At 45.3% G+C, this 25,090-nt stretch overlaps 1 protein-coding gene and 1 non-coding gene across 4 annotated transcripts in view; both read right to left on the reverse strand.

The window, feature by feature from the left end:
• pabpc4 (poly(A) binding protein, cytoplasmic 4 (inducible form)) overlaps positions 1-25,090 on the reverse strand; it is a 100,520-nt gene that overhangs the window by 14,547 nt on the left and 60,883 nt on the right. For all 3 annotated transcript variants that reach the window (XR_011943266.1, XM_072500957.1, XM_072500958.1), the window contains 3 exons: positions 9,285-9,557; positions 5,710-5,800; positions 1,807-1,923 (listed from right to left, as the gene is read on the reverse strand). Coding sequence is in view for 2 of the 3 variants with exons in the window: in XM_072500957.1 (XP_072357058.1) it covers positions 1,807-1,923; positions 5,710-5,800; positions 9,285-9,557 (481 nt within the window). In the remaining variant the exon portion in view is untranslated. The remainder of the gene's footprint in view (positions 1-1,806; positions 1,924-5,709; positions 5,801-9,284; positions 9,558-25,090) is intronic.
• On the reverse strand, positions 7,335-7,466 carry LOC140430774 (small nucleolar RNA SNORA55). The gene has a single exon (XR_011949542.1). It is a non-coding gene; the product is annotated as a small nucleolar RNA SNORA55 (small nucleolar RNA).

Raw genomic sequence — 25,090 nt, forward strand, 5'->3', positions numbered from 1 at the left:
CTTGAGAGCGAGTAGGCAAACTGTCTCACCACCTGCTACTGTCAAGACTGAGATCAAAGAATTCAACACAAATTCCAGCTCAAACCTAGGATCTTCATGTCCTGTGGAGCGCAATTCCCTAGAGGAAATACCGCGTTTTCTCTCGTTCTGTTCTGAACCTGCCAATTTCAGCTAGATATTGTACCTCATTAAGTGGCCATTTATCAGCAATGAGCAGTGTTTCCAGCAGCAAGGTGTCAGCCTCACCCGTGTCAGAATATCATGGGTTCAAGCCTCACTCCAAAAATATCAGCATATAAATTGGACTGACACTAGTCAGGGAGCACTGCGCTGTCAGAATTACCTGGTTTCTGGTGAGATACCAAACTGCAGCCTTGTAAATGCTTGCAGGTGGATGTAAAAGATCCCATGGATCGATTTAAAGAGTGCAAGAATTCTGCCAGCAATGTCAACACTTATCCCTCAACAAACATCACTGAACATTATCTGGTCACTTATATCCATTCTTCAGATGAAGTGTTGTTGCAATTGTATAGGGTGTTGGTGAGACCACATCTGGAGTATTGTGTCCAGGGCGGATATTACAAATTGTGTCTAATTATTGTGGGTGTAACCTAACCTTGTTTGAGTTTGGAATAAAATATATTTAAAATTATCTCCTGAATGTAATAGATCTGAGGGGCTCTTCATCTACTTTCTGTGCATTCAATCATTTTCATCAATGCTTTCCTCAACTGGCATTGCAAACTATTTTGTACATTTTGTTTGGATAATGGAAGATACACTAATATTTAATTTTTTTTAATTTTTTTTTTTTAAGAGTACCCAATTATATTTTCTTTCCAATTAAGGGGCAATTTAGCGTGGCCAATCCACCTATCATGCACATTTTTGGGTTGTGGGGGTGAAATCCAGGCAAATAGGGGAGAATGTGCAAACTCCACACGGACAGTGACCCAGGGCCGGGATTCGAACCCCGGTCCTCAGCGTCGTAGGCAGCAATGCTATCCACTGTGCTACCGTGCTGCCCAAAGATACACTAATATAAGAAGTATTGTGATAAGTGACATTCGCTCCACACAAGTGCCAGGCAATGACCATTTCCAACAAAAGAGAATCTAACCATCTCCCCATGACATTCAATGGCATTCCTATTGGTGAATCCCCCACTATCAACATCATGGGGATCGTCATTGACCAGAAATTGAACGGGGCAACCATACAAAATACTGTGGCTGGAAGAGCAAGACAAGTTGGGAAGTGTGCAGCAATTAATTTACCATCTTATACTCAAAGACTGTTGACCATCTACAAGGAACAAGTCAGGAGTCACAGCACTTCTCCTACAACAGTCAAGAAGCAAGCTCAACACTATCCAACACAAAGCAGCCCACTTGATAACTTAAACATCGACTCCCCCCTCCACCGATGCACAATGGCAGCAGTGTGCATTATCTACAAGATGCATTGCAGCAACTCTCCAAGGTTCCTCCAACACCTTCCTAACCTGTGACCTCCTTCTAGAAGGACAAGATGAATGGGAATACCACAACCTGTAAATTTCCCTCCAAGCCACACGCCACTGACTGGGAGATAAATTGCCGTTCCTTCATTGTCATAGGGTCAAAATCCTGGAACCTTATTCCCAACAGCACCGTGGGTGTACCTACATCACATGAACTGTAGCGGTTCAAGAAAACAGCTTACCACCACTTTCTCAAGGGCAATAAATGCTGGCATAGCCAGCGCCTGCCACATGCCGCGAACGAAGTTGCAATAATGTTTTGTAATTACAGAGGCACTCACCCATTCTCTGTGCACCAGGAATACCTCGAGGACCCTGAGTATTTCCTGCTGGCGTTAGGTGACGCAGTGAAGGTCTAGGACCTCCCTGACGAAGGGCATTTGGCATGGCTTGGAACCCTGTTGAAGCAAGAAACAGATACCAGAAACAATCATTCATCTTTGTTTTAAATTAGATATATATATTACATACTTAAGGTTTTGAAACCAAACACAACACCATCGGGAACTTTTCCCAGTTCTGATAAAAGTTAATGCTTCAAGTCAATGTTTCTCTTCCACATATGCTGTTTCCACATATGATTATTCCCATACTGTCTTGTTTTCATCATCTGCAGAGATGCATTGCAGCAACTCTCCAAGTTATACTTCTGTATAACTGCAACTTGAGGATAAATTCAGATTTACATTTTAAAATTTGTTGTGTGCTCAAAAAGATTTGAATTTTTGGGGGATGGATATTTAATGAATATTTTTAAAGAGTAACCAATTATTTTTTTTCCAATTATGGGGCAAATTAGCGTGGCCAATCCACCTACCCTGCACATCTTTTGGGTTGTGGGGGTGAGACCCACGCAGACACGGGGAGAATGTGCAAACTCCACACAGACAGTGACCCAGAGCCGGGATCGAACCTGGGACCTCGGCGACGTGAGGCAGCTGTGCTAACCACTGCGCCGCATTTAATGAATATTAGATGTATTACTCTAAAACTAATGTTCCTGCTAAGCTGAACAGTCATGCAGCAATCCAGAACATATATGCACAGCGCAACGAACAGGTCACACACAGCTAACATTCCCTTGCATGCTGCGAGTGTGCGTAGCTGCATAACAATCGAAAGGGAACGTACAATGCAACAAACAGGCTGTACACAAGAAAGGAAAATTAAAAGGAACGTTGCCCAATACCTGCAGATTTGTAGCAGGACACATTTATACTTCTGATTTACGCTAGCTGTCAAAAATCCATCGTACTTGTGCACAATTCACATCTCCAACCTTTCAAGTAAAAAACCTACATGACAATATTACAGACTATTCTTAGGAACTAGGAATTTTCCACTTAAATCGGCAAAATCCAGTAATAAACTGCTTGAAATGCAGCAGGGTATGGGCAGCCACAGGTTGGGCATTTACAGGTATGGGCAGCACGGTAGCCTTGTGGATAGCACAATTGCTTCACAGCTCCAGGGTCCCAGGTTCGATTCTGGCTTGGGTCACTGTCTGTGTGGAGTCTGCACATCCTCCCCGTGTGTGCGTGGGTTTCCTCCGGGCGCTCCGGTTTCCTCCCACAGTCCAAAGATGTGCAGGTTAGGCGGATTGGCCATGAAAAATTGCCCTTAGTGTCCAAAGTTGCCCTTAGTGTTGGGTGGGGTTACTGGGTTACAGGGGATAGGGTGGAGGTGTTGTGTAGGGTGCTCTTTCCAAGAGCCGGTGCAGACTCGATGGGCCGAATGGCCTCCTTCTGCACTGTAAATTCTATGTAAATAAGAATTCTCAGTTTAAAATAGCATTTTCAATGACATGCTGTAGCAGTGCTAATATTCATGTTCCACACAGCACAGCATCACAATCTGTTGTCTTCCCAGGGCCAGCTTACAATTGAACATCTAAATTGGTCAGCTGTTAGGTACAACTATAGTGTTATATTTTTAAAAATTCCACAACTCCAAACTAGATGTACAATTGCAACACAAATAATAGTCGAGAACTCATGGAGATATGTTTGCATACACTCCTTACCAGCAACTGGGGTCGGAATTTGAATTAGTTGTGAATAGTCTGAATTTATCTTCCCCTCCCACCTATTCCAGATTCGATTATCCTCAGGGGAGGTTTAGAAGTTAACGCTTCAAATGCTCTCGTGTCCAAGATCATAGGGCAAGCTGGCATCTTTTAACACAAGTTAATGTTTCTTACCACATTAGTTGTAGGTTACCAGTTCCCATTTCTCTATTAACATTTTATGCTGACTCCACCAGCTGCCCATCTTAAAATGTGCAACTTAGAAATCTCACAACAGAATGAAAGGCAAAGACTAACTTAAGTGAGGGATCAAGCTGGGTCTTCCCTGATCCACAACATCAAGGGCTACCTTTCACTCACTGAACTATTGAGGAAATCTCTACCTTGACATTAAAAAAGTGTTTATTATGAGTTAGCAGTTGTGACAAAAGTGCACTGAAAAAGCTAGGGAGGAAAATCCAACATTGAGAAACATTCTCCACAGTTCCTGCAATTTTATGGATTTATAATATCTAATATCTTCTTCATACACAATATTCTTCATTATGAATATGAGAGTAAACTAGTGAGAAACATAAAAGAGTACTGTAAAAGCTTCTATAGATATTTAAAAACAAATGTGGGAGCACCCGGAGGAAACCCACGCACACATGGGGAGGATGTGCAGACTCCGCACAGACAGTGGCCCAAGCTGGAATCGAACCTGGGACCCTGGAGCTGTCAAGCAATTGTGCTATCCACAATGCTACCGTGCTGCCCAGGTTAGGTGGATTGGCCATGCTAAATTGTCTCTTAGTGCCCAAAAGGTTAGTTGGGGTTACTGGGTTGCAGGGATAGGGTGGAGGCATGGGCTTAAGTAGGGTGCTCTTTCCAAGAGCCAGTGCAGGCTCAATAGCCTGAATGGCCTCCTTCTGCACTGTAAATTCTATGATTCTATGAATAAACGTGCCAGATTAGCAGGCTGTGACGAGCAAAGATCAGTGTGGGTCCCAGCTAGTCATAATCGTCATAATCTATGTCAATAATTTGGGTGTGGGGATTAAATGTAATATTTCCAAGTTTGCAGATGGCACAAAACTAGGTGGAACTGTGAGTTTTTGAGTAAGATGCAAAGACACTTCAAGGGGATTTTGAGAGGCTAAGCGCTAAGTGAAGGGGCAAAACATTTGGCAGACTGAACATAATAATAATCTTTATTAGTGTCACAAGTAGGCTTACATTAACACTGCAATGAAGTTTGAAGTTGCTGTGAAAAGCCCCTAGTCGCCACAATCCGGCGCTTGTTCGGGTACACCGAGGAAGAGTTCAGATTGTTCAATTCACCTAACAGCACGTCTTTCGGGACTTGTGGGAGGAAACCGGAGCACCCGGAGGAAACCCACTCGGACACGGGAGAACATGCAGACTCCACACTGACAGTGACCCAAGCCGGGAATTGAACCCGGGTCCCTGGTGCTGTGAAGCAAGTGCTAACCACTGTGCTACCTTGCCACCTACACAATGTGCAGAAATGTGAGGTTATCCAGGAAAACTAGAAATACCGAGTATTTCTTAAATGGTAGAGGCTCGGAAGTGTTGAACTTCAATGGGACTTGGGTGTCCTTGTTCACAAGTCACTGAAAGCTAACATGCAGGTACAGCAAGCAAATAAGGTAAATGGTATGTGGCCAATTATTACAAGAGGGTTTGAGTATAGGAGTAAAAATGCCTCACTGTAAAGATATAGCATTTTGGTGAGTTGTACCTAGAGTTTTCTTTGTAGTTTTGGTCTCCTTACCGAAGGAAATATATACTTCCCATAGAGGGAGTGCAAAAAAAGGTTTAATAAATTAACTCCTAGGAATGAAGATTATCTTATGATGAAAGATCAATAGACTGGGTATTTATTCTTTGGAATCTAGAATAATGAGGTGACCTCATTCAAACATACAAAATTCTTACAGGGGTCAAAAGGGTAAATGCAGGAAGGATATTTCCCTTAGCTGGGGATTGGGGTCTAGAATTCGGGGACACAGTCTCAGAAAAAGGGGCAGGCCATTTAGGACTAAGATGAGGAGGAATGTCTTCACTCAGAGGGTGGTGAATCTTTGGAATTCTCTGCCCCAGAGGCTGTAGAGTCGCAAGCAAACATGACAAATGCCTATGTTGTAATGCTTACCTTGGGGCCTGGCTTGTTGCTGTTGCCAGCGTGGACTAGGTCTCATCTGAGCCATCTGATTTGGTGCATAATAGGTAGCTCTGCTTTGGGCCTGGGAAAAACAAAGAACCTATTTTATCCTTTCAGCAATACATTTCTTCTTGAAACCCCCAGATAATTTTCTTTTCATAATTACTTTTAATTGAAATTAAACCCTAGAGTTGTGTTAATCTTACACAGTAATTAAAGTGACTAGAAATGAATGGATGATTTCAGCAGCTGTCCTTCATCAGAGCATTCTTTCAATTTGTTTCGGGAACTTGGTTATATTACTTTCCCCCTGCTAATTTTGTGTTAATTTACTCACTGCCTCTTAGGTCCAGTGTAATTTGACTGATGCAGTACCAAAAGCAGAACATAAAAATCATACTAGTAGGCAAAAACTTCTCCACAGGTGGTATAAAATATGGAACGTTCAAACTGTAGTCCAGATGGGAAACTGCAATACAAGCTACATGTTCAAACTAGTTCTGCATTTATTCTGTACATATTGATAATTTTTGGGTGGGGGGAAAGTGTTTACCAAATATAGGTTACTAGCACCAGAGGCATTTAGTAGATGTGAAACATTCATTATGATCAAGTAATGTAATGAAAGGAATGACTGTTATAAAGCAATTCCAATATTTTTTAAAATTCATTTTGGGATATGGGCTTTGCTAGCTAGGCCAGCATTCATTGCCCATCCCCAAGCTGCTTTCTTGAACCTCTCCAGTCCATGTAGTGTAGGAAGACTTGATTTAGATTGATTCAAACAAACATGTTCTTCATTAGCTGGCTTACAGTCACGTCCTATCAGGCTTGCTATATAAATAATTGAGTTTCTATCTTTATAAAACAAAGTCAACAGTCTATTCATTTTCTGAGAGAAAAGCTAAAGCTTTCCATCTCTCTCCCCAAAGGTGCTCCTTCACACACCTCCTTTTGACCAAGCTTTCCAATTTCTCTAATGTTCCTTTGAAATATAATGGAACACTGTAATATGTTAAACTTATGACATATGTGCAAGATATGTACATAATGAGTATACTTCAAATAAAAAAAAACATTTGGTGCAATGTATTTTGGGGACTACCTGAGGATGTGATATAGTGTTAAATACATTTAAATTATTTCTATATGAAATCCAAAAATATTCAATGCCATGTCTGTGTTCAATACTCTGACTTTATGGCTACTATGAATTAAGACAATAGACAGATAACGCATAGTGGGCAGTTTGAAACACAAGTTCCCTGGTGGCCCAGTGAGTCATTACACTGAATGGTGTTACAAGGCTTTACAGACTTGGGAAAATCTTTGGCTTGATGCATGGTCTTCAGCAGGATTGTGGATATTAAGCCACTGCAAGGTCAGAGAAGGAGAAGAAAATTACCTAAAATTTCCAAACTTAGGAGCTTTCAAAAGATTCTTATTGAAAAACAGGGGTATGATTCCTAATGATTGGATAGTGCAAAAAAAAACTTGGTGAAGGTACTGGAAGACTGCCTGCACTCATGGCCATATCACAACATGAGTCACAGCCTCCAAGAAAAGGAGAGAAAAAGAAACACGTCCTAAAATGATTTGATAAAAATAGCTTGATATTTTGTTGCTAAGTTGTAGAGATAAGCCTCAATTTAGAAGAGACCCATCTGGATTTACTCAGCATTGCTCTGGCACAACAGCTCCTCCAGGGTCTGCATCGACAATCAGAATTGGTTATAAAAACTAGGTGCTCCAATACATAAAAAACTATAAAGGAACAAAGCTACGTAACTGTATAGTTGTGTACACAAACTTCTATGTTTTCCTACTGCTAAGACAGTACTAGTTAGATGTGTTTTTCCATTGCTGTAGTCGATTATCATAGTCTCAGGTAAACGGTTTCCTCTTGTACAATATCTTAATGTGTATAATGTAAGCTGATTAATCTTTCCCTCATCTCAATCCTTTGCTACACAAATAAGGGATAAGATCGCATTGCTCATGTATAGTAGTATTCTGATCATCCAATAGTGGAAGAGAAATGGAGGAAAACTATATAGCAAAATCTATGGAGTGAGTAAAAAAAAAAAAACACAGAATAATAATTCTAGGAGATTTCAACTATCCTCAAATGGGGGCAAGAGTGCAAGACCAAGGAAGTAGTGATAAACTTGCATAAGTAAGTAGTTCGGCCTCAGCTGAAGTACTGCGTCTAGTTCTGGGCGTCGCACTTTACGAAGGATGTAAAGGCATTGGAGAGAATGCAGAAAAGATTTGTGAGAATGGTTCCCTGGATGTAGAATTTCAGTTATGAAAATACACCAGAAAAGTTAGGACTGTCTTCCTTAGAGAAAAGGCTGAGAGAGGAGAGGTATTCAAAATCATGAGGAGTCTGGATATAATATATAGGGAGAAAACGTTCCCACACGTGAAACGATCGAGAACCAGAGGGCAGAGATTTAAAATAATTAGTAAAAGGAGCAACAGTGATATGAGAATAAAATTTGTAACACAGCAAGTGGTCTAGAATACACTGCCTGAGGCTGTAGTGGCAGCAGGTTCAATTGAAGCAATCAAAAGAGGATTAGACTGTTATCTGAAAATGAAGAATGTGCAGGATTATAGGGAGGTGGGAGAATGGAACAGGTGAGCTGCTCATTCAGAGAGCCAGTGCAGACAGGATGGCCAAATGGCCTTCTTCTGTGCATATCAATTCTGTGATTTTGAAACTGGAAAGAAAAGCCAAGGAAGGGAAAAGTGAGTGTTTTTACAAAGAAAGAATTCATGTGGCTTCTGTATCCAATCATTATTAAACAACACCTGGTGGAAAATATACCTCAGTAGCTCTCTAGTCACAACAGATCTGGTTCAGCTGTGACACCCCCTTCTCCAAGGTAGCCTGCCAATGCCTGTCCCAGGGGAGGCACCAGAGGAATTCAGGTACAAAGAAAACCTCACGCCAACAAACTGTGTCTTAATTAAATAGAAAAAAATCATGCAATAACATACAAGTTAAATACAGGAAAATGACATGGCAAGAACAGTATGATGATGTGCGAGTAATCAGTTCAAGCTCTGCTCTTTTCAAGCTGTCGACAAAACATTCTCATACAAAATGATATGAAACCATCTCAGCAGGCTGCTGATCAATAATGGTATTGGCGGGGCAATAATATATGCAACTGGTACAAGGTTCAGGAAAGCCCAAATCTCAGCTGATTAGAAAAAAAACACAAACGTAAATTACAAGAAAGGCTACTTACATTTAAAATCTGCATGTCCATCCATGGCCTCTTCCACCCCCCACCAGGTATCAATGGCCATGGTGAGGCTCACTCCAGCATGTATATGGAGAGGTAAATGATGTGGCTTTAATTCCCCACCTCCTTTTACATACACTACTGAGGCTCCCGCCTGCTTTCATTGAGGCCATGACCAGAATATACAGATGGGCCAAAAACCAGCGCGATTAGGGCAGAGCTAATTTCTACCAGATTTCCCAAATGTACTGCCTGCAAGTTGCCTGATCTGGAGTGCTAGGACAACAAAAAATCCTATCAAGAACTCACCTGAGGCACAGCTGGCATAAAGTAGCCTCCCGCAGCTGGCTGAAATTGGTTGATGATTGTATTGGCTGGCATGGCCCGCATCCCTGCAATTCGTTGCATATACTGATTAGTTAAATGTGCCTTGCGTTCTTCTTTTCTTTGGGCAAGGGCTACGTATAATGGCTTGGAACCAACAATACGTCCGTTCATTTCTGTCACAGCTTTTGTGGCTTCTTCAGGAGAGGAGAAGCAGACAAAACCAAAACCTTTGCTTCGGCCATCTTCCAGCATAACCTTTTAAAGCAAAATAAAAGTCGTAGTATTTAAAATTTATAAAGAAAAAGATACTGTGATAGAACATAGATTTGCAACTGCAGTTCCCAACAGTTAGAGTTTCTAATCTTAGCTACACAGTGTGGGCAGGAACCAAGTTAGGGTAAGCCACAAGCCAAATTTATTATCTTAACTATACCAAAGGCCCATTGTACACTATTCTTGGAGCCTATTCTTATAGCTGACATAGGTTTGGGACCAAATCACCCATCTACATACAATCCAAGTTAGGTGGGTTAAGGAGCTGTATTGAGACTTGAAGGATAAAAAAAACTACTTTAGATATTCATATATTTTCATTTCTCAGTTATTTAAATCTACAAATCCAATAGATAATCTCACATTTCTGTAGGGTATAATTATTTTGGAATATTAGAGCATAAGTTTTAAATATTCTTCCATTCCATTTATAAAGACTGTCTTGCCATTGTATTAATCAACTAGTATCAAAATCAGTCACATTTATGCTATTCCCATGGTATGTTCCTCCTTTTCCACCAGCCACCACATATATTATTCTAGAAGCTAAAGGTGAAATTAATGCTCTTCTCATGAGCGGGCTGGGAGATAAGGAGCTATATAGTGGGGCTGGGAAAGTGCAGGGTGGAGACCCTGTCGCCTTCCCAACTCCCCCAATTAAGTCTGCAGGCCAATTGAGACCCATAACTGACCATTTAAGGGTCTCATGCTGTTGCTAATGGTTGAATATGTTAGGGAGCGATGGCGTAGTGGTACTGTCACTGAACCAGTAATCCAGAGACATTCCAGAGGGAATAGCATAAATGTGACTGCTTTTCATACTAGTTGATTAATACAATGGCAGGATAACCCCAACTCTGGGGACCGGGTTCAAACCCCACCACGGCAGATGGCACAATTTGAATACAATTTTAAAAACAGCAATTAAAGAGTCTAAAGATGACCATGAAACCATTGTCATAAAAACCCATGTGGTTCACTATGTTCTTTAGGGAAGGAAATCTTCCATCCTTACCTGGTCTGGTCTACATGTGACTCCAGATCCACAGCAAAGCTCTTTGAAGGCCCATCAAGCCACTCAGTTTAAAGGCAATTAAGGATGGCAATAAATGTTGCCTATTCATTATAAGATTTAACAGTCAGCAAAGCAACAGTTCTTGCCACTGAACACTGACCACAAAAATCTAGCAATTTCCCCTCTCTCAATGTCTGTTTGAATCTGATGCCAAGTCAAAGGAATCTCCAGGCACCCAGCAACAGTGATGTTCTCAGACAGGGTAAGGAGCCAATGATATTGATGTATTCTTACCAAAAGCAAACCAGGAATTAGAACGTCTGAATCACTTCACTTTTAATTGCATTTTACAAATATTTCAAAATGTTTGGGACATACACATGAATTAAAGTAGTTGCTAAAATGTAAATTTAAGAAGGTTATTCTAAAAAAATGTGGAATTTATTATCCTACTGGGAAAATTCAACAAATGTAAAATTACTTTCAGGACCAGCGAGGATGTTTAGTTTTAATGCTGTTTATTGCGTGCAATTCTGGTCGCCGTATTATAGGAAGGATGTGGAAGCATTGGAAAGGGTGCAGAGGAGATTTTCCAGAATGTTGCCTGGTATGGAGGGAAGATCTTATGAGGAAAGGCTGAGGGACTTGAGGCTGTTTTCGTTAGAGAGAAGGTTAAGAGGTGACTTAATTGAGGCATACAAGATGATCAGAGGGGAGATAGATATAAGACAGATGTCAGAGGTAGGTTCTTTACTCAGAGAGTAGTAAGGGCGTGGAATGCCTGCCTGCAACAGTAGTGGACTCGCCAACACGAAGGGCATTCAAATGGTCATTGGATAGACATATGGACGATAAGGGAATAGTGTAGATGGGCTTTAGAGTGGTTTCACAGGTCGGCGCAACATTGAGGGCCGAAGGGCCTGTACTGCGCCGTAATGTTCTATAGAACAGGAATGAGGTTGTTAATTGAATCCTTTATGTTTTTTCTGTCTTTTATATCAATCTTTGTGCGTAAGCACAGGTACTTAAGGAAGCATTCAAAGAGTCTCACAAAAATGGTTTAGGAGATGGCTGGTGTCCTTTCTTCAAATACTAGAACAGAACAACTTGCATTTATATAGCACTTTTAAGGTCTCAAATTATGCCAAGGCATGTTATAGCAGGGCTTTTCAAAGTCAGGTTTGTGACCTGGGGGGGTGGGTCACGGGCGGGTGTCAGGAGGGTTGCAGAGCAATCGGTCCCGCCAATCCCTGTAGCCACCTAAAATGGCTGATTCCCTATTAATTTGGCCAAAAGCCGATTTAAAATGGCTAACCGAAAAGGCTGATGGGAAAAGCAGCCAACAGGACACAAACGGACAGCTGCAGACAGAATAGCGTATTCGGCTCTGGGGAAGTCGGCCCAGATCGATACTCAAGACTATTAGCAGCACATCAATCCAGACATCTGCAGTTTAATCGGCTATCCCCGGGAACAATTGCAACATATTAACAATTGAATGCCGGACCAGACCTGTCGGCGCCTGCAGTGGCCGAAACAAAGACAGGTGAACGACCACCCCCCCGATCGAGGAATCGCCCCATTATTGGATATATCGAACCCAGTGATTGGGAACAAGTCCAATCACTTGGGACTCAGGGTCAAGGGCCGCCCCGAGAAGCGGGAAGCCCCTGGGCCCTATAAAGTGAGGGGCCAAGTTCAGATCTCGCTCTCTCGCCCTTCTTCACCTGCTCGAGACCTTCGCAAGAACATCGACCAGAAACAGTAAGTCTGACTCCAGCGATCACTACCCGGTAAAGACTCCTAGCCATCGACCCGTATCAGCCTTTTTGAATCCCGCGGGCCAGATCCGATTCGATAAGCCATTCGTTTCCCTGACCTGGTGGGCCCTTCCTAAAGTTAAGTATTGGCCAGTAGTGATAGGTATCTATATAGATAGTAGGATTATTGTGTAAGCATTAATTGTTGTATATAATAAATGACCGTTGATTTCAATCTTACTAAGCGGTGTGCTGACTTATTAATCATAACTTGAACTTGAACCACGTGGCGGTATCAGAAAGATACCTGGCGACTCGTGAGCAAAGGTGACATAATCAGAGGTAATAAAACTAAGGCTAAAAAGAGCAACACCCGCAGTGGTCCAGATCATGGGAGAAGCACCGAACATCAGGAATTGCAGCCACTGTTGCCTTTTAAATGGAGATACATAGGCTGTGTGGAGTCTTCCGGCCAGAAGCGGCAGTAGAGAGCAGGTCACGTACCCTGCATGTAGAATTGAAGTGAAGCATCGTCCAGGTATGTGCTTTTGGCGCCAAAACAAGGAGGACAGTTGCTTGATTTTACAGCTGCTGGCAAGCTGTAAAAAAAATTCTCGAGGAATTAAGGGCTATGAAGAGAGAGCGGGTAAATGGAGTTGAAATCAGCCATGATTGAATGGCGGAGTGGACTCGATTGGCCGAATGGCCTTACTTCCGCTCCTATGTCTTATGGTCTTAAGCAAGGCAAGTGAATTGTGAAGATCAATGGTTTTCTTAAAAGTAAGAGACGGCCAGAGACTCAAATAGGCAGTTTACTTATTGGACGGGATCTCACAACAGAATGTGCTGGAGAATTGCTCAGGAGAGACCAGGGTAAGACAATAACAGTGGTAGTGTTAAGAGTTCCAGGGCCTCTGGTTAACGGCCTGAAAAAAGAAACTTAACTCAGAACAAAGAAGTATAAAGATGATTTCTTGAGGTATGGTTTTGTCAATTGTGACAATGCAAATAAGGAGACAAAGCCCATGTGTGTTATATGCAGGGAAGTACGAACAAATAAGAGAAGTTTCAGAATTTGAAAGAGAAGTGGCATGTGAAAATGTTTTTTCAAGTTGAGACCGCAGGGTCAATTATTAACTAGAGCTGACTCCAAATTAAAAGACTATCCCGTTGCAGCTTAACTGCTATAACACATTAAAAACATGTCAAAGACCCACGAGGCTGTCAGCATTCTGTTGCAGCATCTCACAGGGGTATTCAGTGTGGAGTAAAAATTACATTTTATTGCTATTGCCCTTCACAATGACCTATATGTACGAGGTTGGACTTTCCGTTTTCATAAAGATGAAGACGGCACAAAGGAACTGGCTGAAGTCTGCACCTGATTTGCGCGTCACCCTCTGTTCCTTTGAACTGGATTCAAGTGAGGCCATGAGGACCAAGCTGGCTGACTGTTTGTTTTAAAAGGTAAGCAAACATAGCGCGGGTTGCAAAGGGCCGCCGGCGTGGGTGGCAAAGGGCCGCCGGCGTGGGTGGCAAAGGGCCGCCGGCGTGGGTGGCAAAGGGCCGCCGGCGTGGGTGGCAAAGGGCCGCCGGCGTGGGTGGCAAAGGGCCGCCGGCGTGGGTCGCAAAGGGCCGCCGGCGTGGGTCGCAAAGGCCTAGACCTCAGCAGCTGAAGGCACAGCTGCCAACAGTGGAGTGATTACTATCTCGGATACTGTAGAATTAAAGGAGTGAAGATATCTCCAAGCATTATACCTTCTAGAATGTTTGTAAGGGCTGGAGGAAGTTACAGATGGGTAGGGGTGAAACTATGGATGGATTTGTAAACAAAATAAGAATTTTAAAATAGAGGGATTGCTTAGCCAGGAGCCAATGTAGGTCAGCAAGCACAGGTGCAATTGATAAATAGAATGTAGTGCAAGTTAGGTTGCGGTAGTCGGGTTTTGAATGACCTTGTGTTTATAGAGAGTGGAATATGGGAGGCCCGCCAGAAATGCATCGGAATAGTCAAATCTACAAGTAGCAAAGGCCTGGGTGAAGGTTTCAGCAGCAGATGAGCTGAGGCAGGTGCAAATTCTGGCATTACTAGAGGTGGAAGTAAGTGGTGCATGGTTACATGATCAGAAACTCACCTCAGGGTTAAATATGACTCCAAGGTTGCTAGAAGTCTTTTAAGTGTCAGACAGCTGCCAAGGGAAGTGATGAAGTTGGTAAATAGAGAACAGGAGTCTGTGACTGAAGACAAAGGGTGAGATCTTTTGGCTGTTCTGCTGACATTGCACCCTTGCCATGGGTTTCCCAGTGGTGTGGAGTGGATTCAATGGGAAATCCCATTGACAGTGGCGGGACCTGATGATCCAACTGCTGGCCAACGCAGGGTTGCTTTCCGCTGCCGAGTAACACGCCGCAGGGAGACAAGAGAATCTCGCTAATAGTTTTGGTTTTCCCGCTATTTAACTGGAAGGAATTTCTACTCATACAGAGTTGGATGTTGGACAATACTCAAGCTCGACACCATCCAAGACAAAGCAGTCCGCTTGATTGCTCCCCTACCACAAACATTCAAACCCCCTCACCACCGACGAACAGTGGCAGCCATGTGTACCGTCTACAAGATGCATTGCAGTAACTCACCAAGGTTCCTTAGAAAGCACCTTCCAAACTCACGACCACAACCATCTAGAAGGACAAGAGCAGCAGACACCTGGGAACACCACCACCTGGAGGTTCCCCTCCAAGTCATTCACCACCCTGACTTGGAAATATATTGTTGTTCCTTCACTGTTGCTGGGGCAACATCCCTCCCTAACAGCACAGTGGGTGTACACACACCTCAAGGACTGCAGTGGTTCGAGAAGGGAATTCACCATCACCTTCTGGAGGCAACAAGGGATGGGCAATAAATGCTCGTCAAATCCCATAAATGAATTAAAAATATGATAATTTGCAGACAGTGGAGTGGTTGAGAGAGGTGGTGGTGAGGTAACGCTGGTTATTATCAATGTACATTTGAAAAGCAACACTTTTTGGATATGATGAAGAGTGACAGCATTTAGATTAGAAATAGGTGGGGGCCAAGAATAGATTCTTGGGGTCACCAGAGGTAATGGAGCTTGACAGAAAGCTGGGTCAGATGATACTCTGGCTACAACTATAAAGATAAGAATGGAACTAGGAGAAAACAATCCCATCCAGCTGGACAACAGTGAGATGTGTTGGAGGAGGTTGGTCATATTCAAGAAGGATGTAATTTGTGACCTTTTTTTTTTTCAGGGGAAATTTAGTGTGGCCAATCCACCTACCCTGCATCTCTTTGGGTTGTAGGTATGAGACCCACGCAGACACGGCGAGAATGTGCATCTCTACACGGACAGTGACCCGGGGCCGATATCGAAGCCTGACCCGGGTCCTCAGCGCCAAGAGGCTGCAAAGCTAACCACTTCGCCACCCCTGTCGTTTGTGACTTTGACAAGAGTAGTTTTCTTACTGTGGCAGGGCAGATGATGATTGGTGGAATTCACACATGGGAACTATGGGAAAGATGCTCACAGATTTGGATGGTGACATCAAGTTCAAGAGTTTTGGAGAGGAAAGTGAGGTTGGAGATGGGGTGATAGTTTGCAAGAACAGAGGTGTAAAGAGTTGGTTTCCTGAATACAAGCTGATGATAGCAGATTTGAAGGAGAGTGGGACAGTACCCAAAGAGATTGAGAAGGGAAAGGACCAGAGAATCGTTGACGTCAGTTGACGACTTCCGGTGACACAATGTAAGGGGTAGACACGCATGACGTGGCTCCCATTGAAGAACTTATCTTTTTGCCGTTCTTCTTGGTGCCATGGGTTGTTTATTGCTTGAAACTCATGGAGGTTATGGGGCAGAGTTCTTTCTTTACTGAGATGTCCAGAGAAAACAAAGCTAAGAAGGTTTTGAGCAGAAAATCGTCGGCGGAATCTGAAGCCTCTCAGGGATCATCAGGAAATAAGACGATGGAGTCGGCTTCTTTCTCTGCATCCACTCCACTAATGGCCGAGGCTCTCATTAGTGTTTTTGTGAAGGAGTTTGAGAAACACCAACAAATCGTGTCGGAGCATCTTAAAAGATCAAGTGAAGAGGCCTTGGCCCCCATTTGTGTGGTTTCAGAAAAAACTGGTAAGACCATCAAAATCCTGGAGTCATGATTAAGAGCATGGAGGTGGTTTTATCAGACCACAGTGACCAGCTTGACATGCTGGAGTCTGATCTGACTTCGGTGGCTGAAACCAATAAGTTGTTAAGAACCAAGCTGAATGACCTGGAAAACAGATCTAAGAGGCAGAACATCCGGATTGTGGAGCAGCCGGAAGGAATCAAGGGCCATACCCCTACAGAATATTTCTCGGACAAGCTCCTCAAAATGGTGGGCGACGGTGGATTTGCATCCCCGCCTGAATTAGACCGGCCCATTGCTCACTTCGACCGAAGCCTCTTTCTGAAGATTCACCGCATGCAGCGATCGTAAAATTCTACAGTTTGAAAGAAAGAGACGGTTCTGTGATGGGCAAGGGAACACCAAGATTTCAAGTGGGAAGGTTACTCTATTAAGCTGTATCAGGACATGTGTGGAGTTAGGGGAAAAAAAGGGCAGCATTTAATGGAGTACAAGAGTGCAGCCAGGTTTGGAATGGTCTATCCAGCTCGTCTTAAGAGTCACGTTTGAGTAAAAAGATTTATTCCTTTCACATGCCGCGAGATGCAGACTCTTTTGTTAAAAGGCACAAGTTCTGCACTGTGTAATTTAGTTTATGGCACTGTTGATGGGCATGTTGTATTTCTTGTATTTTCTTGTTTTTGTTGGGTGTTCTTCTTGTTTTCGATTGGATTTGAGGTTCACTACCATGCGGGGTTTCGTTCTTTACATTTATAGTTTCCTTTCTTTTTTTAACGTTGTTGTTTGGCACGATATTTAATCATGTTAAATGGGGTTTTGGTATTTTTAAAATGTTATTTATTTTTCTCCAGTTGGGAGTCTCCCTGATAACTAGGGAGTTAGCTAACTGGAGTGATTTCAGAGGGTTCCTACAGTTCATTATAGTAGTTTTTTTTAGAAATGTAACTTTTTGTTTGGGTTTGTTTGTTAAATAAATGTAGGTTTTAGTGTTGGGATAAGTCTTTGTTTGCCTCTTTTATTTGAGGGCGACACAGTAGCACAGTGGTTAGCACTGTGGCTTCACAGCACCAGGGACCTGGGTTTGATTCCCGGCTTGGGTCACTGCCTGTGTCGAGTCTGCACGTTCTCCCAGTGTCTGCATGGGTTTCCTCCAGGTGTTCCGGTTCACTCCCACAAGTCCCGAAAGACATGCTTAAGTGAATTGAACATTCTGAATCCCCCCCCCCCCCCCCCCAAGTGTACCTGCGGAGACTAGGGGAACTTCACTGCACTGTTAATGTAAGCCTACTTGTGACACTAATAAAGATATTATATTAAATTTGCTTTTGGGTGTGGTTACATTCAATAGTGATGGTGTTTTTTTTTTGGGGGGGGGGGGGTGAAAAGGAGGTGTGATCATTGTTCTCTTGGCCCAGCTAGCCACACGTACATGTTCTGGTCCTGCCCCAAACTTGTAGGCCTCTGGGCTTTCTTCTTTAATACCATGTCGGAGATACTCCTTGTGGATTTATTGCCTACTGTTTGATGGCCATATTTGGGATGTCGGATTCTCTGGTGATTCAGTCTGGGGCAGAGGCTGATGTTGCCTTTGCCTCACTGATAGCCTGGAGACAAATATTGTTTGGTGGAGGTCTCCCATTCAGTCCAGTGCCTCTGCTTGGTTGGGTGACTTAATGTCTTTTCTACACCTGGAAAGTCAAATTCACATAAGGAGAGGTTCTACCCAAGATGCCATTGATTTCCTTTTTTAAGGATTTAGTCACCGTCAGTTGTTAGGGGGTTTAGGTTAGTTTTAGTATTTAAGTTAATTAAGTGTTGTGTTTTTTTTTAACTTTCATATTTGCCTGTGAAATTTTTGCATTGTTGTTTGAGTTGATTATTATGAAAAAATTATAATAAACATATTAAAAAAAAATATCAGCTGAATGGGGGCCAGGAGGGGAAGTTGGGTGATCAGTTGTTCAGTGGGAATAGAGTCGAGGAAGGAGGAATGGGTCTTAAGACAAAGACGAGATTGGATAGGACATTTGGGGAGATAAGAGAGAAACTAAAGGATTCAGGGCCAATGTGGTGGTGGAAGTTTGACTCGTTGGGCTAGAAGAAAGGAACAAAATGACAGAGGGAACAAAAGAGATGTCTCAATCTTAGTGATACAGAAGACCATAAGTTCCTCAGATCATGAGGTCCCCAAGACCTTCTTCTAAAATGAAGACAGTCTCCCCAAGGCCTTCTTCCAAAAAGTAGACAGTTTAATCATGGCGTTTGTGTGTGTGTGTGTGGGAGGGGTGGGGGGGGTGTAAGAATCCGAGAAGTCCCAAACCTACAATAGAACCACTGGGCAGCAATGGCAGAAAGAGTGAAGGGATGGTTACACGAACTCGGCACAGAGTGGGTATTAATGGAGGAGGCCGCCTGTAAAGGAATGACCCTCCGGGGCCTGGCTACAGCAGCACTCCCATCCTCCTCAGCAAGATACACAACAAGCCCAGTGGTGGCGGCAACTCTCAGAACGTGGGCCCAGCTGAGACAACACTTCGGGCTAATAAAATGTCCCTCATGGCCCCCATCTGCGACAATCAAATTTCCCCCAGCCATGCTAGATATCACCTTCAAAAGATGGAGGCGGGATGGGAGCACACTGACGGTCGGGGACTTTTTTTTTTTTTAAATAATATTTTATTGAGAATTTTTGGTCAACCAACACAGTACATTGTGCATCCTTTACACAACATTGTAACAATACAGATAATAATGACCTTTTTAAATTTAAACAAAAACAACAACAAATAAATAAATATTAAATAACAAAAAATAAAAACTAGCCCTAATTGGCAACTGCCTTGTCTCAGGCCACACCCCCCCCCCCCCCATCCCTCCCTCCTTCCCCCCCCTCCCCCCCCCCCCCCAAGTCCTGGGCCGCTGCTGCTGCCTTCTTTGTTCTCCCCTATCTATCTTTCCGCAAGATATTCGACGAACGGTTGCCACCGCCTAGTAAACCCTTGAGCCAACCCCCTTAGGACGAACTTAATCCGCTCTAACTTTATGAACCCCGCCATATCATTTATCCAGGTCTCCACCCCCGGGGGCTTGGCTTCTTTCCACATTAGCAATATTCTGCGCCGGGCTACTAGGGACGCAAAGGCCAAAACATCGGCCTCTTTCGCCTCCTGCACTCCCGGCTCTTGTGCAACCCCAAATATAGCCAACCCCCAGCTTGGTTCGACCCAGACTCCTACTACTTTCGAAAGCACCTTTGTCACCCCCATCCAAAACCCCTGTAGTGCCGGGCATGACCAAAACATATGGGTATGATTCGCTGGGCTTCTCGAGCACCTCGCACACCTATCCTCCACCCCAAAAAATTTACTGCGCCGTGTTCCTGTCATATGTGCCCTGTGTAATACCTTAAACTGAATCAGGCTTAGCCTGGCGCACGAGGACGACGAGTTTACCCTGTTTAGGGCATCTGCCCACATCCCCTCCTCAATCTCCTCCCCTAGCTCTTCTTCCCATTTCCCTTTTAGTTCGTCCATCATAGTCTCCCCTTCGTCTCTCATTTCCCTATATATATCCGACACCTTACCGTCCCCCACCCATTTCTTTGAGATGACTCTGTCCTGCACCTCTTGTGTCGGGAGCTGCGGGAATTCCCTCACCTGCTGCCTCGCAAAAGCCCTCAATTGCATGTACCTGAATGCATTCCCTTGGGGCAACCCATATTTCTCGGTCAGCGCTCCCAGACTCGCAAACTTCCCATCCACAAATAGATCTTTCAATTGCGTTATACCTGCTCTTTGCCACATTCCATATCCCCCATCCATTCCCCCCGGGGCAAACCTATGGTTGTTCCTTATCGGGGACCCCCCCAGTGCTCCGGTCTTTCCCCTATGTCGTCTCCACTGTCCCCAAATCTTCAGTGTAGCTACCACCACCGGACTCGTGGTATAGTTCCATGTGAGAACGGCAATGGGGCTGTCACCATAGCCTGCAGGCTGGTCCCCCTACAGGACGCCCTCTCTAATCTCTTCCACGCCGCTCCTTCCTCCTCTCCCATCCACTTACTCACCATTGAAATATTAGCGGTCCAATAATACTCAGGCTCGGTAGTGCCAGCCCCCCCCTATCCCTACTACGCTGTAAGAATCCCTTCCTCACTCTCGGAGTCTTCCCGGCCCAAACAAAACCCATGATACTCTTTTCTATCCTTTTGAAAAAAGCCTTCGTGATCACCACCGGGAGACACTGAAACACAAAGAGGAATCTCGGGAGGACCACCATCTTAACCGCCTGCACCCTCCCTGCCATTGACAATGCTACCATATCCCATCTCTTGAAATCTTCCTCCATCTGTTCCACCAACCGCGTCAAATTTAGCCTGTGCAATGTGCCCCAATTCTTAGCTATCTGGATCCCCAGGTAACGAAAGTCTCTTGTTACCTTCCTCAACGGTAGGTCTTCTATTTCTCTACCCTGCTCCCCTGGATGCACCACAAACAGCTCACTCTTCCCCATGTTCAATTTATACCCTGAAAAATCCCCAAACTCCCCAAGTATCCGCATTATTTCTGGCATCCCCTCCGCTGGATCCGCCACATATAGTAGCAGATCATCCGCATATAAAGATACCCGGTGTTCTTCTCCTCCCCTAAGTATTCCCCTCCATCCCTTGGAACCTCTCAGCGCTATCGCCAGGGGCTCAATCGCCAGTGCAAACAGTAATGGGGACAGAGGACATCCCTGCCTTGTCCCTCTATGGAGCCGAAAATATGCCGATCCCCGTCCATTCGTGACCACACTCGCCACTGGGGCCCTATACAACAGCTGCACCCATCTAACATACCCCTCTCCGAACCCAAATCTCCTCAACACCTCCCACAGATAATCCCACTCCACTCTATCAAATGCTTTCTCGGCATCCATCGCCACTACTATCTCCGTTTCACCCTCTGGTGGGGCCATCATCATTACCCCTAACAACCTCCGTATGTTCGTGTTCAGCTGTCTCCCCTTCACAAACCCAGTTTGGTCCTCATGAACCACCCCCGGGACACATTCCTCTATTCTCATTGCCATTACCTTGGCCAAGACCTTGGCATCTACATTGAGGAGGGAGATTGGTCTGTAGGACCCGCATTGTAGCGGATCCTTTTCCTTCTTTAAAAGAAGCGATATCGTTGCTTCTGACATAGTCGGGGGCAGTTGTCCCCTTTCCTTTGCCTCGTTAAAGATCCTCGTCAGTAGCGGGGCGAGCAAGTCCAAATATTTTCTGTAAAATTCAACTGGGAATCCGTCCGGTCCCGGGGCCTTTCCCGTCTGCATGTTCCTAATTCCTTTCACCACTTCTTCTACCGTGATCTGTGCTCCCAATCCCATCCTTTCCTGCTCTTCCACCGTGGGAATTTCCAGCCGATCCAAAAACTCCATCATTCTCTCCCTCCCATCCGGGGGTTGAGCTTCATACAATTTTTTATAAAATGTCTTAAACACTTCATTCACTCTCTCCGCTCCCCGCTCCGTCTCTCCATCTTCGTCTCTCACCCCCCCTATTTCCCTCGCTGCTCCCCTTTTCCTCAATTGGTGTGCCAGCAATCTGCTCGCCTTCTCTCCATATTCATACTGTACACCCTGCGCCTTCCTCCATTGTGCCTCTGCAGTGCCTGTGGTCAGCAAGTCAAATTCCACATGCAGCCTTTGCCTTTCCCTATACAGTCCCTCCTCCGGTGCTTCCGCATACTGTCTGTCCACCCTCAAAGGTTCTTGCAACAACCGCTCCCGTTCCTTACTCTCCTGCTTCCCTTTATGTGTCCTTATTGATATCAGCTCCCCCCTAACCACCGCCTTCAACGCCTCCCAGACCACTCCCACCTGAACCTCCCCATTGTCATTGAGTTCCAAGTACTTTTCAATGCATCCCCTCACCCTTAAGCACACCGCCTCATCCGCCATTAGTCCCATGTCCATTCTCCAGGGTGTACGCCCTCTTGTTTCCTCCCCTATCTCCAAGTCTACCCAGTGTGGGGCATGATCCGAAATGGCTATAGCCGTATATTCCGTTCCCCTCACCCTCGGGATCAATGCCCTACCCAACACAAAAAAGTCTATGCGTGAATAGACTTTATGGACATAGGAGAAAAACGAGAACTCCTTACTCCTAGGTCTACTGAATCTCCACGGGTCCACCCCTCCCATCTGCTCCATAAAATCCTTAAGCACCTTGGCTGCTGCCGGCCTCCTACCAGTCCTGGACTTCGACCTATCCAGCCTTGGTTCCAGCACCGTGTTAAAGTCTCCCCCCATTATCAGCTTTCCGGTCTCTAGGTCTGGGATGCGTCCTAGCATTCGCCTCATAAAATCGGCATCGTCCCAATTCGGGGCATACACGTTTACCAACACCACCATCTCTCCCTGTAATTTGCCACTCACCATCACGTATCTGCCCCCGTTATCCGCCACTATAGTCTTTGCCTCGAACATTACCCGCTTCCCCACTAATATAGCCACCCCCCTGCTTTTCGCATCCAGCCCCGAATGGAACACCTGCCCTACCCATCCTTTGCGCAACCTAACCTGATCTATCAGTTTCAGGTGCATTTCCTGTAACATGACCACATCTGCTTTAAGTTTCTTAAGGTGTGCGAGTACTCGTGCCCTCTTTATCGGCCCGTTAAGCCCCCTCACGTTCCACGTGATCAGCCGAGTTGGGGGGCTTCCCACCCCCCCCCCCCCCCCCCCCTTTGCCGGTTAGCCATCATCTTTTTCCAGCTTCTCGCCCAGTTCCCACGCAGCTGTATTTCTCCCAGACGGTGCCCCCCCGCCCATCCTTTCCCGTACCCACTCCCCCCTTTCCCCAGCAGCAGCAACCCAGTAATTCCCCCCTCCCCCCCGCTAGCGTAATTACTCCCCCCATGTTGCTCCCAGAAGTCAGCAAACTCTGGCTGACCTCGGCTTCCCCCCGTGATCACGGCTCGCCCCGTGCGGCGCCCCCTCCTTCCTGCTTCTCTATTCCCGCCATAATAATCATAGCGCGGGAACCAAGCCCGCGCCTCTCCCTCGGCCCCGCCTCCCATGGCCAACGCCCCATCTCCTCTCCCTCCCCACCTCCCCCCATCACCACCTGTGGGAGAAAGAAAAGTTACCATACCGCAGGATTAATCATACAATCCCTCTTCGCCCCCCCCCCACTCGTCCCACCACTTTGTCCAAACGTTCATTTTCGTAGTCCAATCATTCCAATTTTTCTTCTACAATAAAAGTCCACGCTTCATCCGCCGTCTCAAAGTAGTGGTGCCTCCCTTGATATGTGACCCACAGTCTTGCCGGTTGCAGCATTCCAAACTTTATCTTTTTTTTGTGAAGTACCCGCTTTGGCCCGATTAAAGCTCGCCCTCCTTCTCGCCACCTCCGCACTCCAATCTTGATAGACGCGGATCACCGCGTTCTCCCATTTACTACACCGAGTTTTCTTCCTCCATCTAAGGACCATTTCTCTATCCTTAAAACGGAGAAATCTCACCACTATGGCTCTGGGAGCTTCTCCTGCTCTCGATCCTCGCACCATAACTCGGTATGCTCCCTCCACCTCCAACGGACCCGTCGGGGCCTCCACTCCCATTAACGAGTGCAGCATCGTGCTCACATATGCCCCGACGTCCGCCCCCTCCACACCTTCAGGAAGGCCAAGAATCCTCAAGTTGTTCCTCCTTGCGTTATTTTCCAGTGCCTCCAACCTCTCCACAGATCGTTTCTGGTGTGCCTCCTGTATCTCCGACTTCACCACCAGGCCCTGTATATCATTTTCATTCTCTGCTGCTTTCGCCTTCACGACCCGAAGCTCCTGCTCCTGGGTCTTTTGTTCCTCTTTCAGCCCTTCAATCGCCTGTAATATCGGGGCCAACAACTCTTTCTTCATTTCCTTTTTTATCTCCTCCACGCAGCGTTTCAAAAACTCTTGATGTTCAGGACCCCATATGAAACTGCTACCTTCCGACGCCATCTTGGTTTCTGCTTGCCTTCCTTGCCGCTGCTCCAAAGGATCCGCTGCAATCCGGCCACTTTCCTCTCCTTTTTCCATCCGTGTCCAGGGGGAACACCCTTCTGGTTTACCGCACGGTGTTTTCAGCCGTTAAAATTGCCGTTGGGGCTCCTATCAAGAGCCCAAAAGTCCGTTTCACAGGGAGCTGCCGAAACGTGCGACTCAGCTGGTCATTGCCGCACCCGGAAGTCGGTCGGGGACTTTTACGTAGGGCACAGACTGGCGACACTGGACGAACTGACGAGGAAGTGGAAACTAGCAAAAGGGCAGGAAATGAGACACCTGCAAATAAAACATTTCCTCCGCAGAGACAGTAGGGTACCTCGGGGACCCAGAAACCACACTACTAGAGGACCTGGTAGACACAGGCAGCAAGGAGGGGGGCTATGTGGGAAAATATACGGACAGTTACTGGAGAGAGCTCGAACACCATTAGGCGAGAACAGACAAAAATGGGAGGACGAACTGGGGGCAGAGGTAGGGTGGGGACTCTTGAGCGGAGCACTGAGCAGGGCTAACTCCACCTCCTCCTGCACAAGGCTCAGCCTAATGCAGCT

This window comes from Scyliorhinus torazame, chromosome 1 (assembly GCF_047496885.1).
Source record: "Scyliorhinus torazame isolate Kashiwa2021f chromosome 1, sScyTor2.1, whole genome shotgun sequence".
In the NCBI taxonomy this organism is placed as follows: Eukaryota; Metazoa; Chordata; class Chondrichthyes; order Carcharhiniformes; family Scyliorhinidae; genus Scyliorhinus; species Scyliorhinus torazame.